This window comes from Miscanthus floridulus, unplaced genomic scaffold, assembly GCF_019320115.1.
Source record: "Miscanthus floridulus cultivar M001 unplaced genomic scaffold, ASM1932011v1 fs_256_1_2, whole genome shotgun sequence".
NCBI classification, from domain to species: domain Eukaryota; kingdom Viridiplantae; phylum Streptophyta; class Magnoliopsida; order Poales; family Poaceae; genus Miscanthus; species Miscanthus floridulus.
In genome coordinates this window covers 112,558-131,237 of record NW_027096464.1, presented here as the reverse complement: position 1 = coordinate 131,237, position 18,680 = coordinate 112,558, and the positions used below count along the sequence as shown (strand labels likewise).

Genomic DNA, 18,680 nt, shown 5'->3' with positions numbered 1-18,680 from the left:
TAAGAGAGAGGGAGCGAAAATAAGGGCGCGGTCGCGTAGCTGGAAGGCGCACATAGCACGTGGGGGAAAAATCTCCCCCCTCCTTGTCCTGTCACCTGCCCACCTCCCAGATTCATCTCCCCATTCCCCTTCCCTTTCTCTCTCTCCCTCTTGGATCTCGGTAGCCAGCGGCGGAGCACGGCAAAGCGCTGGTAAGGCCATCCAAGCTTCCCCAACTCCGAGCACCAACGAGCACCCCCAACGCCTGTGGCATGAGCTCCCCCAAGCGGTGGCGCGAGATCTCCCAAGCGGTGGCGCCAGATCCTCGGCAGCAGCGCGAGCTCCCTCAAGCGGCAGCACGAAATCCCCTAGTAGCGTGAGCTCCCCTAGCGGTATGGTTAAAGTAAGCACCCTTTCTCCGCCCTTCCTACCATACCAAGCCGAGCACCAGACGGACCCTAAATCTATTTGCCAATTTGTATTTCGATCTGATCTAATCACAAGCGTATGCACCAGGGCTAGGTCACCAGGCCGGCGGCCATCCTTCCAGTTGCGCAATCTTCTTCCCCTTCTCCCCTCCCTACTCTAGGTCGCTCGCATGTCACCAGGACACCAGGATCTGAATGTTCTGTGTTTCATAAAGTATACAAGGGCAGTCCAGATATTTGATTTATAAAGCATACATAAAACTAGTGAGTTTTGTTCCCTTCCAATCTTGTTTGCATTCTTGGTATTACATATTTTGCAGATTTATTTAATAAATTTATGTTAGTATTTATCCTTACAGTTTGTGGTGTTTATTTCCCCCATGTAATTTTGTTCAGCTAGCTCCATGATTTTGCATTGCTCACCTCAATGTCTCTACCCAATGCTGTTTTGACCTTTTCTTTGCAGGTTGGGTGCATCATTGCAAACTGAAAGAGCTACTGTGCTAGGAGCCTTTTGGAGATAAATCTAATAAAAGGTAATACAGCACTGAATTGTTGAGCTAACTGCTTTTAAGAAGCTATCTTATTCATTGCTTGTAACTAGTAGCTATCTTATTGAGATAAATACTAGTTATGCATAGATCCGGCTTCGGCACTGAATTTTTTAGAATGCCCTTATACAGACTGCTAAAGCACTGAACAATAGACCTTGAATATTATGCTTTGACTTATCAAAATGTTTGTTTTCAAATAAAGGATTGCAGCATTGAGGGTAAGATGTAGTCTGCCTTATGTTCTTCCTATTCTTGCTTTGTGGGAAACATGTTTTTTATGTGTAGACTATCAGATTTATAACTTGTCTGCAAATATGAATAGATAATGCATTACAATTTAGCAACACACCTGCTGGCCTCATCTATTACTACACACTGTGAAGCACTACCTGTACTGTGTGGACATTAAAAAATTACATTGCCTCTGGTTTAGGTGCACAATATGAGATATAATCCAACAGTGCACAATGTACAAGAAGCAAATGCTTTTATATTGTTTTAGGCAATTTATTTACCCATCTATAGTGATGGTAGAACACTGAATTTGAACAAAAGGCACTGAATTTGTATTGGGCGGCTGCATTTTTCACTGATTTGCTGAACAAACATGCAGTCCATTTGTCCTCGCTGAGTTGTGCCTTATTACCTAGATATAGGTTAATAAATTGTTTTAACATTTGTATGCACTTTTGTCAATTTACATTTGGCAACTACTCCTGCATAGATATCTGAACACTTTTGGTTCTAAAAATATGTTCCTTTTCACTTTTGTTTCTAAAGATAGTTTTGCTTGGATGAAGTTTTCACGTATGTTTCTAAGGACAGTTTTGCTTAGATGAACTGATGAAGTAGCATATGCTACTTTAATGTTTCCTTTCACCATATGATATTAAGGGAATCCTTTTCTTGCAGGTGAAAAGGAGCAAACTGCTTCCGTAGAACAAGACACTTTTCAGCTAGATTAGGTAAAAAATATTCATCAACTATCGTATTCCTACTTTACCTTTCCTCACTAGAAGCATGCGTATGCCTACAGTTTTTCACATGTTTCAGGTCATCGACCATATATGGACTGTTTTATTGCTTTACCAAAGCAAATTTTGCTACTTGTACAGAAAGTGGGAAAGGGGAAGCATTGTCTTTACTTATATTTGCTTGAGCTCCAGCTGTCAATTAATCTCATATTTGTACTGAATGCCATATAGAGTGACTTTGCTGCAAAATTTGGATCTGAATGCCATAAACAACGACTTCGCTACCATCACCTATCTCTACAGGTTCCCTTCTTCCCTGCCTTTTAATATTGACCGAATGATTTCCATGTCTTATTTGGCTTCTTTGAAAATCATTTCTTTGGATCTGAATATAGTTGTCACTTAGGGCTGAAGGAAGTGTAAGAATTATTTTTAAGAGTGTGATCAGATTGCCAAAACAATGAATTTGGAGATTATTGTAGTGTTCATTTATTCTGTACAGCATAAATGAACCCTAATATAGTATCAGGTAGCTTTGTGAACTGAAGTAAATAATCAGATTTGCTCTAGTTACTATATTCCTGGTTTTAGATATAGCATGTTAGCTCTTTCTTTCTCAGCCATCCCTGCTTGTAGTGCTCTCTATGATCACTCTTTTAATTCGGAGACGTTGGACAAGCAATCAGCTATATTGTTTTACTGCATATTTAACAAAATTTCTCATGATTCATTACATTTTTCTTGTTTTGCCTGTAGGATATGGAGATGAATGGATGTGTAGCAGCTACTATGTGTTGCTGTCTAAGGGCTTGTAGGAAGTAGTAATTACTAAACTTCTATCTATTTCCTGTATGTTAGTTGCATGAACTATAGCATTGTAACTTGGGTCTGCGTTATTTTGCGAGGCCTTTAGAATGTAGCTTAAAATTTATTGGCTATTCAACTATCTAATGTATGAACACCTTGAATGATGATTATATGTATGACACTTGAGTGCAACATTTAATGCTGGCTTGTGTGTGGATAAAAGGATCGGCTATGATTTGAATAGTTCAGTTAGCGTTTATCCACATTAAAATATGCCAGTGAGCTTTTATTCATATTAATATGAAGCATCCCTGACGGCTGCTCACCGATAGAGAAAGATTTAACCTTCTCTGATGGTAGTGTAATGGACAGGGAAAATTTGGATCTTCCCTGACGGTATTGTAACCGATGGGGAAAGTTCGAACCTTTCCTGACTGCGAGGAACTGACAGGAAACATGTTTGCTGACGGAGGAGGAAAACCGACAGGGTAAGTCTCTCTTGACGGTAGTTACCATCAGGAAATGGTAAACTGTCAAGGAAGACAGACTTTTCCTGACAGTTTTATTACTGACGGCTGATCCCCGACGGTTACCGTCAAGAGTAGCCTTTCCTGACGGTTTTGGCCACTTTCCGTGACGGTTCTGTCCGTCAGGAAAGAAAATTGCCTGGGGTAGTGGTGGGAATGATTCACAAGGGACACGTGCCATTCATTAAGACTGAGTTACAATGGACAGTACTACATCTCGCAAGATGCACAGAGGGGTTTTTTCTTTCATATGCAGAAGTATTATTCATCACTGTCTCACTGATTTCTAACATTATGATCTATAGGTTAATACTGTGGCATGATTATTGATCTCTCTCAAGAAAATAGACCACGATATATATGAATGGTTACCGGGCCACCATTTATATATCGCTGTCTCACGTGTTACAACTTTTTGTAGGTTTATTTCGTCAAAACTATGACCATTGCTCTTAGCGTTATTAGCATTAGTATATCAAACGAAATTGCATACTCAGTTTTATCAAAAAGAAACTACAGCTTCATTTATTGAACGAACCATACACACAGATCATGACTCATGAGAACAAATCAAGAATACACTGTAACACTGATCAGTAATTAACTGATCACCCCAGGCCAGACATATACATGCACGTGTGGTAGCCGCTGCATGCCTGGGCTATGTAGAAGTGTAACCACACCACTCATATATATATATGCATAAAGAGACAAATCAAAATAAATAGGCGGGAACTGACAGGAAGATCAATCAACAAATAAGCAATGAGCTGACAGGAAGATCGATGAACCACGGTCGGCTATGGACGACGACGATCAATTGATCATTTATGCGCAGTGGAAATCGTTGGGGCAGTTCTTGCCACAGTTGTTGAGGATGAGGCTGAGGTCGATGGGGAGGTTAAGGTTGATGCCGAGGATGTTGGCCTTGATGGCGGTGCAGAGGCAGACGGCAGCCTCCAGGTCGACGAGCCCGTCCAGCAGCGAGCAGCACGGCTGGTACGGCGGCGAGCCGATCTTGGCCTTCACCAGGCCCAGCACGTTGGCGCACACTCCCAGCTTCAGCGCGTCCCTGGGGCACGACCCGTGGTGGCCGCTGGGCGTCGGCGTCGGCGGCTTGGGGGCCGGCGGCGGCGGGCAGTAGGTCGCGCTCGCCACGGCAGCCAGGACCAGGCTGACTGCAGCCAGGAGGAGCGCCGCTCTCGCAGCCATGGCGATCGATCGAGCTGCTTGCACACGTATAGTAGGCTAGTAGCTAAGCTAGCTCGAGCTGCTGCTGCTAGTGCTGGAGTACTGCTGTGTGGGAGTGCGTGTGTGCATGGCCAGTGGTATTTATAGCGGTGATGGCGGATGCGAGATGGAGCCACGCCATGTGGTGCTCGAGCTGGCGCGTCTGGATCATTCCGCTTAGCGCTTATAAAATGTCGTTGGATTTTGGACGTGAGCATGCCCGTGAACCCAGTGATTGATTATATTCGTTGAACCGTGTAGGGTTCGTACGACTCTAATCCTGCTGTATTATTCTCTGCATGTTCTGGCCAGATCACATATATTCCTTCGTGTTTGGTTGCTGGATTTAGCATGTGAGTGAGACCTGCAATTGTCACCGGCACTGTTCAGGGGTTCAGGTCGTAAATTTTCAGATCCAGCCGTAGTAGGAAGGAGCTTGGAGATAACTTTCCTCTAGCGAAAATTCAATTGCATGATTCACCTCTCCGTCAGTCCAGCAGCGATTGTGACCCGGTGTCACGTAGCCTGCTAAGGGCTCGTTCGGTTGTATAAGAATCATTCTCTGGAACCATTTCCAGCTGGAATAATTGACTAATTTATATAACAATTGATCTGGAATAGTTTCTAGTCCCGTTCCAAGATAACCGAACGACCCCTAAGGCAGCTCACGAGGAGCCTCAGTGGGTGTGTAAGTGTGTCACTACTACACAAAAGCTTTATAGCAACAGGGACTTTTTTTAGGGGCAGCTCACGGTGGCCACGCTAGGGTCCAACGAGAGGAGCCGCCCCTATAAATAGAACAGTAGGGGCGGCTGGTGATACGAATCGCCCATACAAATGGGTTAATTTGTAGGGGCAGCTCAATTATCAGCTGCCCCTTGTTGATATTTATTAACTTGTCACTTGTTTAGTAGTCACCTATTATAAACATATATCTCCTAACATTATTTTAATAGGTTGTCATCCCTAGTGATGATGCCAGAGATGCTTGTTGATATTTCTTAGTGTCGCTACGAAGAACATAGTTTTAAATCTAGCCCCTAATAACAGCACTAGGAATGCTTGTTGATACTACATAGCATTACTACTAGACTAATACTAAGCAATTTTTTATTAATTATGTGACTAGGAAGAATAAATATATGAATAAAAAAGATCCGCAAACGCACAGATAATATACCATTGTAGCAGTTTACCCGAGAGTATTTCAGGTATCGTTATTTATATTTTTACCACAGAAAAGGTCTAGCATGGACATGTATTGATAACTTATACTATTGAAGGAGAAGTAAACCATAACAAATATTCTACTCATAATAGGGGTAAGTCATGGGATAATATATATATATATATATATATATATATATATATATATATATATATATATATATATATATATATATATATATAAGTATTGATAAATGATAAATCACTTAGAGTACTCCTTTCTAGGGCATTAGCATGGTCAGGTAGAATATTAGAGGAATAATTCCTAAGTCATTCCTATTACAAGTCAAAGCATACATTGATTAGTGTAATTATACCTAGTAATCATTGCTAAGATCATCGTCATATCTACACATAAGGGATATTACTAAGGAAGATTAAGAACATAGCTCGCCCTTCCTTCATAATCGAACCCTATGTGCGCCTATATTCGGGGAGTGGACTACAAAGGACTCAACGGGAGTGTCACGTCCGTGATCTACAACATGACCCAGAATATAGGGTGTATCCGTAGGTAAACAACGTATAAGCACCACGCTTACACAATATCAACCACTCACCCATGGTACCTTAGAGTGAGCGCTATATGAACTTATGCATGAACATGATGATAATCTAACTATACTAAGCATATAATCAAAGTAGACGATGAACATTATAACCAAGAACATGAATAAGATAAATACTAATATTATCATAACAATTGTAACTAGCATATAAAAGTAATGGAGGTACAAAATAGAGAGGGGTACAAAGATTATACTGAACCACGCTCCTGATACGATCGGGAATCCAAGCGAAGCTTGCTTGCCTCCCTCTAGACCTAGCCTAACTAGCTATGACCTAGAATATGGTGGAGCTCTGAGGATGATTAGGGTTTCTATCTTCTCAAATGACTTATGCCTTCAAGGGGGCAGAGGCTAATATATATAGGCCGGAGCGTCCAACATGAGCCCTTGGATCAAACCGACTTAAAGCACGGCATAGATGTAACCTAGGAGGCAGTGAAGAACCGACATTGCGACGCGGAGGCTGACAATGGGCCCCAGGGGCCGGACGGCCCCACTTGGCAGCCTCTCGCCCTCCGCTTCGATGTGGAGTCCTCTCGAGTCTTCTGGAACCTTTTGGTGTTCATTTTGTTGTAGATAAGCGCAATTAAATCTGACATGTAGGTCCACCTTGATGGTTTTCTGGATAAACCCTGTAGAAAATACAGATTCACCAAAACTCATGGAATTTGTTAGTTTAAACCCCTAAACCTTTGTTGGTGATTATATTTATGCCCTTATGCATGTTATATTGATGGTTTATAATGGTTGTTAACTACCGTCAACAAATTCCCCCAAGCTTAACCTTTGCTAGTCCCTTAGCAAAGCTAAACTTAGTAAATGGATCAGGAGTTGCTACAATGCTTTCACACCTAAAAAGTACACATGCGTTCAAACTAGAATTCTCCTCCATATTAGAATAAATCAATCTAACTTTCAAACTTACCCATATTACCTTCAACCATGTGTATATATATACATTTATATATATCCAAATAATTAGTCATTTAATGTATTTTCTTTTATTGTTGTCGTAAAAGATGGAGTATAGGAAGTCTTGGATGAATGGTTCGTTAAGGTGGAAGCCAGGTTTCCGTGAGGAGGTCGATAAACTTATTGAAGCCGTTGACATAGAATAAGGATTCAATTATATTGTTCGTGTCACGAGTGTAAGAACCATATAGCATGAGAGATGTGGATATCATCATATCACATTTAATTATGCGAGGATTTGTTGAGGACTACATAGTGTGGATTCATCATGGTAAAGCAGTTGTTGTTAACGATTACGATGATCCAAAAGACGACAACGAAACCCTAGACACCCTGTCCCAATATTCAGTAGAGCTTGATGCATGAATGGATCCCAAGTTTGGCAATGAACAAGGTGGTGATGCTGGTGGTTGGGATGGTAACGACGAAGGTGGTGCCAATAATGATGGCGGAGCATGTGTCGGGGATGAGATGATTTCAATGATTTGGAGGACATGATTCGAGCCCTTGGACTAGAGATTTTACTAAAGAGCCCGAAAGGTCTAAAAAATTTGGAAAGGGTGAAAAAACATCGAAGGAGACTGTGTATGGTGTTGACAAGGGTTGTCTGGCACACTGGACAGTGCTACGTTTTGTGTTTAAGCTACTCATCCTGAAGGCTAAGTATGGCTAGTCAGACTGTAGTTTCAATGATCTATTACGTCTCCTATCATGGTTGCTGCCATAGCCAAACTCAGTTCCCGCCAACACATGCCAAGTGAAGAAGGTTATAAGTCCATTGACAATGGATTTGAAAAAATCCATGCATGCCCCAACCACTGTATCCTTTTTCATGGCCACACGTTCAAGTCACTAGATAAATGTCCTAGGTGTGGGGCTAGTCGGTACAAGAACAATGACCTTTACAACGGGGATGAAGCCTCCACGAGGAATAAGAGGAAGAACGGTGGGAAAAGGTGGTACAAGATTCTCAACCCCCAGTGGACACTCCATTAGGCAACAATGCAAAGCAGAGAAGAATTTATGCCTTGGTAATATGGTACCTGCCAGTGGTCGACCGCTTAAGCCGTATTTTCCTAAACCCTAAGGAAGCCGCACTCATGACATGGTGGGATGACGAGCACAAGGTGGTTGATGATGTGATTGCACACCTGACCGATGGTACTCAATGGCAACGCTTCGATGACAAGCATAAAGAATTCAGCCCTGACCTAAGGAATGTATGATTTGGCTTGAGCGCTGATGGAATTAATCCCTTCAATGAGAGGAGCAGCGACCATAGCACATGGCCAGTGATCTTGACCATGTACAACATTCCAACGTGGCTATGTCAGAAGAGAAAGTACCTTCTCCTCACTATTCTCATTTTGGGTCCAAAACAAGCAGGCATTGATATAGATGTGTTCCTCAAACCTTTGATGCAAGAAATGGAGAGACTATGGAGGTATGGGGAGCCGATGTACGATGCATTTCAAAAGGAGGACTTCATATGTAGAGCCATGATCTTTGTTACTACCAATGGTTACCCTGTGCTGTTTGCTTCGCCTGGACAGATCAAAGGGAAGACGGGATGCTTAGTCTGCTTAGATGGTACTGCTTGGGTGTACCTGGATGCATCCAAGAAGACAGTTTACCTAAGGTACCGATGCTTCTTAAAGATAAATCACAGATACCGTAGCAAGATATACTTCAGATATTATGATAACAAGCCAGAGAATGAACCCCCTCTAGAGAGACGTAAAAATGGGCAACACGTGTTTGAAATGGTGAAAAACATGCGTGTGGTCCTCAGAAAGAAGAATCTAGATGGGACGAAGAAAGATAGAAGCACATATCCTGTCGACGCCATACCTTTCAAGAAACAGTCGATCTACTTTCAGTATCTGCCTTATTGGCCGGACTTGGAGGTCCCCCATGACATTGATGATATACACATGTAGAAGAATGTCTTTGAGAGTCTCATTGCTACCTTGATGAACACAAGCAAGACAAAGGATGGTCTGAAATCATGAAAGACATGGAGTAGCTAAATGTGAAGGCAGAGCTTCACCCGGTACCTGAGGGTAATAGAAAATACACTCTGCCCACGGCTAGCTTCAACCTGGCCTAGAAGAGAGGAGGGCGATATGCACTTTCCTTAGGGGATCAAAGTTCTGACTGGGTTTTCATCGAACGTGAATAGGCTAGTGTCATTGAAAGACCTGTCAATAAAAAACTTCAAGGCTCACAATTGTCATGTGATGCTAACAGTGTTCCTACTCATTGCTATCAGGGCTATAAAGCCAGAGTTCTTGAAAATGGCCATCACCCGCATGTGCTACTTCTTTACGAAGATCTCACAGAAGACGATTGGCAAGAAAGAGCTGAGTGACCTACATGATTTTGTGGTGGAGACCTAGAACCAACTAGAGATGTGCTTACCTCCCGCATTTTTTGATATAATGCCACATCTCATGATTCACATGGTTCATCAGATATAGGCCTTAGGCCCTTGCTACTTGCATGAAATGTGGTCCTACGAGCGGTTCATGTTGGTTCTAAGCCGATACATGCATAATTGAGTATACCTAGAGGGCTCCATGATAGAGGGTTACAGTACTGAAGAAGTCATCGAGTGCTATCAAGAGTACCTAAAAGTATAGAGAGGTATTGGTAAACCTGATTCTCGTCACAAGGGTAGGCTGGCTAGGAAGGGCACCAATGGGAGAAAAGTGTTCATTGACTATGATTACAAAGAAGTGAGTCAGGCGCATTACAGTGTCTTGTAGAGTACAGAACTAATGCAACCATACATTGATAAACACTTGGTTATCATTAATGAGGAGAGAAATGGCCGTACAGATGAGTGGGTTATGAAACAGCACAAGCAACGATTAACTACATGGTTGAAGTACCAAAACATACCGACTAGAGAAACCACAAATGATATTACCATTAGTAGGTTGGCGGCGGGGCCATCGAGACAAGTGACATCTTGGAAAGCTTATGAGATCAATGGGTACATGTACTATACCCATGCAAAGGATAGTACATGTGTGAACCAAAACAACGGCGTTCAAATAGAAGCTCTCGATGGAATGGGGCAAAAGATCTAATTCTTTGGCATCATTGAAGATATATGGGAACTTGACTATGGAAGGGATATATAGGTGGCCATGTTTTGATGTTGTTAGATCAAACAACACCAAGTGAACAAGGTCAGGTTGATAGTCATGGACCTCGATAGACCCTTAGGTGCTTGCTTCACGTGTCGCATAAGTTTTCTATTTACCTAACCTGCAAACTAACCTTCCCCAAAAAAGAAGACAAAGCACGTGGTTGCCTCCGGGAAACAGCACATTATCGGAGTTGATGGCGTGGACGATGTTGATTAGTACAATAACTACACAGAAATGCATCCATTCATAGACTTCCCTAAGAAGATTAGTGTTGTGTAAAAGAACCTACTCAAAGACATATTGCCATAGGAACGAAAAGGTGTCAAGGAGAAAGTTGTTGCGGGCTAGTTGTTCAACATGGAGTGTTTGTGTAAGTGTGTATCTGTGAGACTACATTTATGTATGTGTGTGTGACTACATTTATGTATGTGTGTGAGACTACATTTATGTATATGTGTGAGACTACATTTATGTATGTGTGTGAAACTACATGAGCGATATGTCTATTTGTGAACAATGTTTACTATCACTTTATCGGATTAAGAAATTATCAAAATAAAAGTTGTAGATCTTGATGAGTTGTACAACTTTAGTATTCATCACTTTTTCAGCTGAAATCATTTGGTATTTCAAAATCTAGTTTGAACTTGTCATTTTATAAAATTTAAAATTTGAATTGCTCAAACTTTGTCACACGAAAAGATGATCAAAATAAAAGTTGCACATCTTGATGAGTTCTACAACTTTGGTATTCATCACTTTTTCAGCTAAAATCATTTGGTGTTTCAAAATCTGGTTTAAAGTTGTAATCTTTTTAAATTCAAATTTTGAAATGCTCAAACTTTGTCACATGAAAAGATGACCAAACTAAAATGATAGAGCATGATTTTAGAAAAATTTAGGAAAAAACATCACATTTGGAGTTAGTACGAGGGAGAAAGACGTGTTACAAGTTTTAGCCAGAGATTAAAAAGAGAAATCACAATTGTTCTAGAAATCACAATTGTTCATCTCTTTTTAATCTCTGGTTAAGTCTTTCTCCCTCATACTAACTCCAAATGTGATGATTTTTTTACTTAAATTTTTTAAAATCGTGCTCTATCAAGTTATTGTGTTGATTTTGCCAATCTTTCCAAGTGACAAAGTTTGAGCAATTCAAATTTGAAATTTTAAAAATTGACAAGTTCAAACCAGATTGAAACACCAAATGATTTTAGCTGAAAAAATGATGAATACCAAAGTTGTATAACTCATCAAGATGTATAACTTTTATTTTAGTCATTTCTTCACCCGACAAAGTGATAGTAAACATTGTTCACTAATTCATAAATCTCTCATATAGATTTATGAATTAGTGAACAATGTTTACTATCACTATATCGGATGAAGAAATGACCAAAATAAAATTTGTAGATCTTGATGAGTTATACAACTTGGTATTCATCACTTTTTCACCTGAAATTATTTGGTATTTCAAAATCTGATTTGAACTTGTCATTTTTTTAAAATCCAAAATTTCAATTGCTCAAACTTTGTCACACGAAAAGATGACCAAAATAAAAGTTGTAGTCCTTGACGAGTTCTACAACTTTGGTATTCATGACATTTTTAGCTGAAATTATTTGGTATTTCAAAATCTGGTTTGAAGTTATAATTTTTTGAAATTCAAATTTTGAATTGTCAAAACTTAGTCACATGAAAAGATGACCAAAATAAAAGTTGTACATTTGATGAGTTATACAACTTTGATATTTACAACATTTTTATTTGAGGTTATTTAGTGTCCTCAAATTCTATTGGAAATTTTCAAATTCAATTTTTCAAATTTTTAAATATGTTTTTTAAAGAAGAAAAATAGAATTATATATATACATATCAGTAATTTGTTTTAATATATATATTTACATATATAGAGTAATCCAAATAATTTTATATATAAAATACAGATATAATATATATAGATTTAATAATTTATATAAATGGAAATAAATTTGTAGGGGCAGCAAGATCAGGAACCGTCCCTACAAATAAATTTGTAGGGGCGGTTGGTATTATAAACCACCCCTACAAATCTGTTGGGTATATAAGCAGCAGCGCGCCGAGGTGAAATTTTTCTAAGTCTTGGGCCCTCACTTCTCCACGACGCCGTCAGGATGCCAAATTTGTCCCCCACATCCCGTCGCCACCGCCGCTGCCTCCTAGACTTCTCCTGATGCCGGCGCCCCCTCTCCGTACCCTAGGCCACAGATCGACATCCCCAGGCCGCCACGACACTGCGCGCCCTATCTCCACGGCGGCTAGGGTTATAGAGCCCACGGCCAGCTGACCCGCCGTCACCTCCCCATCTCTGACCTCGAGCTCCGCCCACCCGCTCCATCCCCCGAGCCACCAAGCAAGTTAGGGTTTACAGCGACGCCGTCCACATCCAAGACCTGGTCCGCCGCCGCCTCCCCATCTCTGACCTCGAGCTACGCCCACCCGCTCCATCCCAAGGGCCACCAAGCAAGTTAGGGTTTGCAGCCGTGCCGTCCACATCCAAGACCCGGTCCGACACCGCCTCATCTCCGACCTTGTTGTGCTGCGGGCCCGTGCACTGCCCTCCCATGGCCCCGATGCTCGTGCGCTCTGGTGTCCGCATGCCTCCACCGGCATTCATGCTCCTCCACAGCTTCCCCTACAACCGACAGGTTCGGATCCACCACTGCTGCTGCTCGCTGCTTGCTGTTCCAACACTTGTTCCTGATGGTTTACCCAATGTGCATTGCATTGCCTTGGTTTGTTGCAACCTAACGATCCCAAAACGACGCTATGTGCATTGTTGCTTGAGCTTGTACAAGTTTTAGTTATGTCCTATGTGTGCTCCAAACCATGAAATTATTTGGAGCGTGATACGATATGCCTAAGTCCACTACATAGTGTGTTGGATTGAATGCCAATGTGAGCTTTTGGACCCTTCCATTGTGATCACAAATTTACTTAAAAATATTACTCAAACCTGCAATTGTGATCAAAATAAAAATTGCATGCTGCTTCTATATATGCCAACTGTTTCTATATATGCCCACTGTTTTATATATGCCAACTGTTTCTATATATGCCCACTATTTCTATATAAGCCCAATGTGTTTATATATGCCCACTATGTTTAGATATGCTCACTGTGTTTTGATATGCCCACTGTTTTTAGATATGCCCACTATGTTTAGATATGCTCACTGTCTTTACATATGCTCACTGCAGAGATATATGCTCATTGTCTTTATATATGCTCACTGTCTTTACATATGCTGTTAAAAAAAGAAATCCACACCCAGATTCCTTATATTTGTTTGAACAACATAGCAGTGTATGTGTATGTGTATATATCATATGAATGAGCTTGAACATGAGCCTAGGCTCTTGTCCCAGATTACTTGATAACATGTCATGTATTGAAAGTTGAGTTTGCTGGAAAAAAAAATCCCATTTTGTGCTACTGAACAATAGTTGCCACTTGCCCAAGTTGTAATGAGGATAGTTTGAACAGATCATTGCATAGTTGTTGTTTATACCTACTATTCCATAGTTGCTATTTTTTCTCTACACAAATTGTTAAAGAGCAATGATTTATTTAAGTACTGTAATGCTACTATCAATAACTGTTATTCCATAGTTGCTGTTTTTTTCTCTGATCATGTTTATATATATGCAGTGCAGTGTGCTAACCATGGCTTTCTCTTCTCTCCTCTCCTCTCCTCTCTTCTCTGTTGTTGACCATAGTTGCTATTTTTTTAAGCTCCTCTCTTCTCTCTTCTACTGCTCCTACTACTTGTACTGTTCTCTCCTCTCTCCTATACTACTACTTCTACTTCTCTCTTCTATTACTGTGGCTGCTCTATTTTTATTTTAGCAAGCAGCAGCCAGTCTCTTTTTAATTTTGGCAAGCAGTAACTACTCTCTTTTTTATTTTGGCAAGCAGCAGATGCTCTCTTGTACTGCTCTCTTCTCTCTTCTATACTACTACTTCTGCTACTTCTACTCCTCTCTTCTCTCTTTTGCCTATGATGAAATTGTCCAACTCCAGAAAATATCTGGAATATGAGCTGATGATCATGAATTTGTGAGGAACTTGGCATCATTACCAGCCGCCCCGACTGTCTTTTTCTATATGCTCATTGTTTTTATATATGCTCACTGTGTTTATGATACCTTGATGCTCTAAGTTTATGATCAAATGATGATTGACATGTTTCTGAGGCCTCTACCACTACTACTATTACTACTCATTTTGTTATATATGGCAGCAGCTACTGCCTGCATATATAAAAACAGTGAGCATATATAAACATAGTGAGCATATATATGCTTTTCTTGACAACATTTCCTATCCTCTATGTTTGGGAAGCAGTAGCTATTTTTTTTCAACACCTTTTCCTCTCCTCTATGTTTGGAAAGCAGCAGCTGTTTTTTTTTTTTTGCCAACTCTCCTCTCCTCTCCTCTCCTCTCTCTTTTGCCAATGATGAAATTGTTCAACTCCAAAAAATATCTAGAATATGAGCTGATGATCATGAACTTGTGAGGAACTTGGCATCATTACAAGCCGCTCCTACTATCTTTTTCTATATGCTCACTGTTTTTATATATACTCACTGTGTTTACGATGCCTTTATGCTCCAAGTTCTTGATCAAATGATGATTGACATGTTTCTAAGGCCTCTACCTCTACTACTACTATTACTACTCATTTTGTGAGTTAGTTTGAACCTGAGTGATGGCTATTTTCTTTACTTCCACTGGGAAATGGACCATTGCTATGTTGTTTTCTATGGGAAGAAACCTAGGACTTACATGTCTTGGCTTTTCTATTCTCTCTAGGACAGGTAACCAACAAGGTATGGTTTTATACATCAATAGGACGAGCAGCGGTCAACCTCATGACATTAGTGCACAAAAATATGATGTGCAAGCATGTTTAAGGGCGCTTCAAAATATTGGGTATAATATTCCTACATACTCCTCCGTGAGGATTGCTGCTTTGAATGTGGGCCTCCACGATATTGGATTATTTAGTGCACAGCTTGCTGAGAAAAACCTGAATGATCTAGTCAGTCTCATAACTTATATCTAGATTAATTGTTAGGTTTATATATATGCATGATTCTGATAACCACATTTTTCCCAATACTTGTAGATTTAGGAGAATGACATAACATACGCAAGTTGTAGCTTTGAAGCCATTTTAAACCAGGCCATGTATCACTTGGGTTGTTATAAATGGGAATATGGTGGCCATGTTCTCACTTCAGAGGGAATCTAGGAAAAAATTTCTTGTGACTAGGAGGAAGGTTCTCAACCAATGTTGATCGTCGTCAGTAGACCTTGCGAACGATCTTGTGAAGCAAGGGAGAGTGCACTAGTAAATAGATTGCGCTACATCAGTGACATTTTGGCATATGAAATGAATGATCTGCACTTCTCCGAATATGTGGTACGGCGTTGGAAAGTTCTAGAAAATTAAATTACCGTTGGTTGTAATAATGAACTGATCTAAATTATTCTGATTTGTAATGAACAAATTTAAATTATTATCTATTTGTAATGAAGTAATTTAAATTATTATGGTTCTTGTGAATTATTATGGGTTTGTAACGAAGTAATCTAAATTGTTATGGTTCTTGTGAACTAATTCATATTCTGGTCAGATTTGAATTTTCAAATTTCAATTTTTTCCCTGAAAATTTGACTATAGGGGTGGTTTTATACTGAACCGCCCCTACAAATGGAAACTATAGGGGCAGTTGGTGTCACAGCCACCCCTACAAATCTAAATTATAGAGGCGGTTGGTGTTATCAGCCGCCCTTGCAAATCCTTTTGTAGGGGCAGCTTGGGAACCACCCCTACAAATCAATGATTTGTAGACATGGTTGCTTAGAGGCGGATGGGAAAACCACCCCTACAAAACCTTACCAGTTGTCCCTACAAATCCTGATGGTAGTAGTGTGTTTGGGTCAGGGAGCCCGGTTCCTGCTGCCGCTCGCCATTTCACATCATGTGCCAAGCACCAAGCCCTCACCGGCATGAATCGGCCTGAGCAAAGGTCGAAGACTCACACAAATTGACTGGAGTGGACCTTGAAGATGCAGATCTGCCTATGACTGCTGCCCTACGCTTGTGGCAGCAAATGACTCTTGCAACCCTGACCCGCCACCCAGGCCCAAGCTCTGCTCCAGTCAGATCCAATGACAGGGAGGGGCACTAGATACCAGTAGAGGGGTGCTAGATACCAGCACATCCAGCCATGGGAGCTCCATGCCGACAAATTTGGCCAGGGAGAACAGTAGATCGAAGTGTGAGAGGCGGGAGAGAGAAACAGGTGGGTGGCCTTGGGAAAGATAAATGAGAGAGGCAATGCGTCACGGGGCAGAAACAGAGAGACGCCGACCACAGGGAAAAATGGGAGAGGCGACGCATCGCACGAGAGAAATGGGAGGGACGCCATGTCCGTAGAAGGGAGGTGAGTAAAATGGGAGAGACGCCACGTACAAAGAACAGAGGGTGTCACGTGAGAGAAACGAAAGAAGGGAAGGGAGTCATGTGGGACAAATAGGAGAGAGGCCATGTCCGTATAAGGGAAGGGAGAGTCAATAAGGGTTTGTTTGGATCAAAGGATTTTTTTAAGAAATAAATTCCAATGAAAAGGAATCACTTGATACTGTTTGGAATGAGGGAATATTGAGTTCCTAAGGAAACCATACTAGTGTAAAACAAAGGAAATAAAACATCTACTCTAACCCAAGGGAAAGAATCTTTGCTCTCCATCTCTTGCTAAAGCTTACCCATGTTCTTGTACTTTTTTTCCTCTATTCCAAATAGCTCAAAGTATTCATTCCTATGTTTTAAATCCTATAGTTTTTCACTATTTGCTCTACCTTATTCATGTGTTTTTCCATTCAATTTGTATTTCTTTGTTTCAAACGGGCCCTAAAAGGGAGGAGAGAGACAGTGCATGGGAATCGGGAGAGACATCAGATCCATAGAAGGAGGGGGGAGTCCATAGAAGGGAGGAGAGAGCGGTTGCGTCGCACAGAGAGAAATGAGAGGGGCACCACGACACACCACGTTCGTAGAAGGGAGAGTTGTTTGTGTTAAGAGGGGATACAGGGTATTGGGTTTTGGCAATTTGTTGGATGAGGGGAAGAAGAATCTACATTACTATTATATAAGTATATTTTTAGAGGATGATGGATCAGTAATCTATTGAAATGCTCTTATAAAGAGCACTCACAACTGTCCCCTTAGCACTCACAACTGTCCCCTTTAGGCCAGTCTCGGTGGAAGGTTTCATTCCACTGTTTCCAAGACGTGACAACATTAGTAACTTCGAATGAAACACTCTCTCAGTGCACATTTTCATTTCGAATGTTTCATACTCCATCCCAAATTATAAGACGGTGTTTGGATCTAGGGACTAAAGTTTAGTCCTTGCCATAATGTTTGGATATCAATTACGAGTATTCTAACTTTCTTGGAGAGTCAAAGTATCTCAAGTTTGACCAAATTTATATAATAAAATAATAACATTTATGATACCAAATAAGTATCATTAGATTCTTCTTTTGATTATATTTTCATAGCATACATATTTGATGTCATAAATCTCTGTAGTTCTCTCTATAATTTTAGTCAAACATGAAATGCTTTGACTCTTCAAGAAAGTTGAAATGACTTATAATTTATAATGGAGGGAGTAGGTTACTTGCAACATTTAATTCTTATAAGGTGTTGTGATCAATTGTGTCATGTAAACTATGTAGCTACTTTATATTTTTAAGGACTAGCACATTAGAATATTACATTTTCACACAAGATATTATGTTATATATAGTCATGTTCAATTCATAGACATGCATAATATTACACTTTCACACAACATATTATATTATATAAAAACAGTTATATTTATCAACATGCAGTATACAGAGATAAAATAAACAAATGCAAAAAAAAAGAACAAAAGAAATGGAGAAACATGAAGGGGAGCATGTGGGCCATGGAGATTGGATGGAATGGAGAAACATGAAGAGGAGCAGGTGGGGCACGGAGATTTCACGGAAGGGCACTGCTAGCGTCCGAATGTCTGGACGGACAAAGCGTCCGGACGCCCGCACCTGTAGTCCGCTTCCACATCATTTCACGTGCCCCATGCGGGCCCGCGCGCCGGAGGCATCTGCCCAAGAGCTACCTCAAGCCGGCCTAACCATTGCTGCAGGGTGT

The 18,680-nt window shown here is 40.7% G+C and overlaps 1 protein-coding gene across 1 annotated transcript; it reads right to left on the bottom strand.

Annotated features, from left to right (window-relative positions):
* Positions 1-3,773: 3,773 nt before the first annotated feature.
* LOC136531010 (14 kDa proline-rich protein DC2.15-like) lies at positions 3,774-4,565 on the bottom strand. The gene has a single exon (XM_066523713.1). The coding sequence runs from the start codon at positions 4,479-4,481 to the stop codon at positions 4,098-4,100; it is 384 nt and encodes a 127-aa protein (XP_066379810.1). The 5' UTR covers positions 4,482-4,565; the 3' UTR covers positions 3,774-4,097.
* Between the last annotated feature and the right edge of the window lie 14,115 nt (positions 4,566-18,680).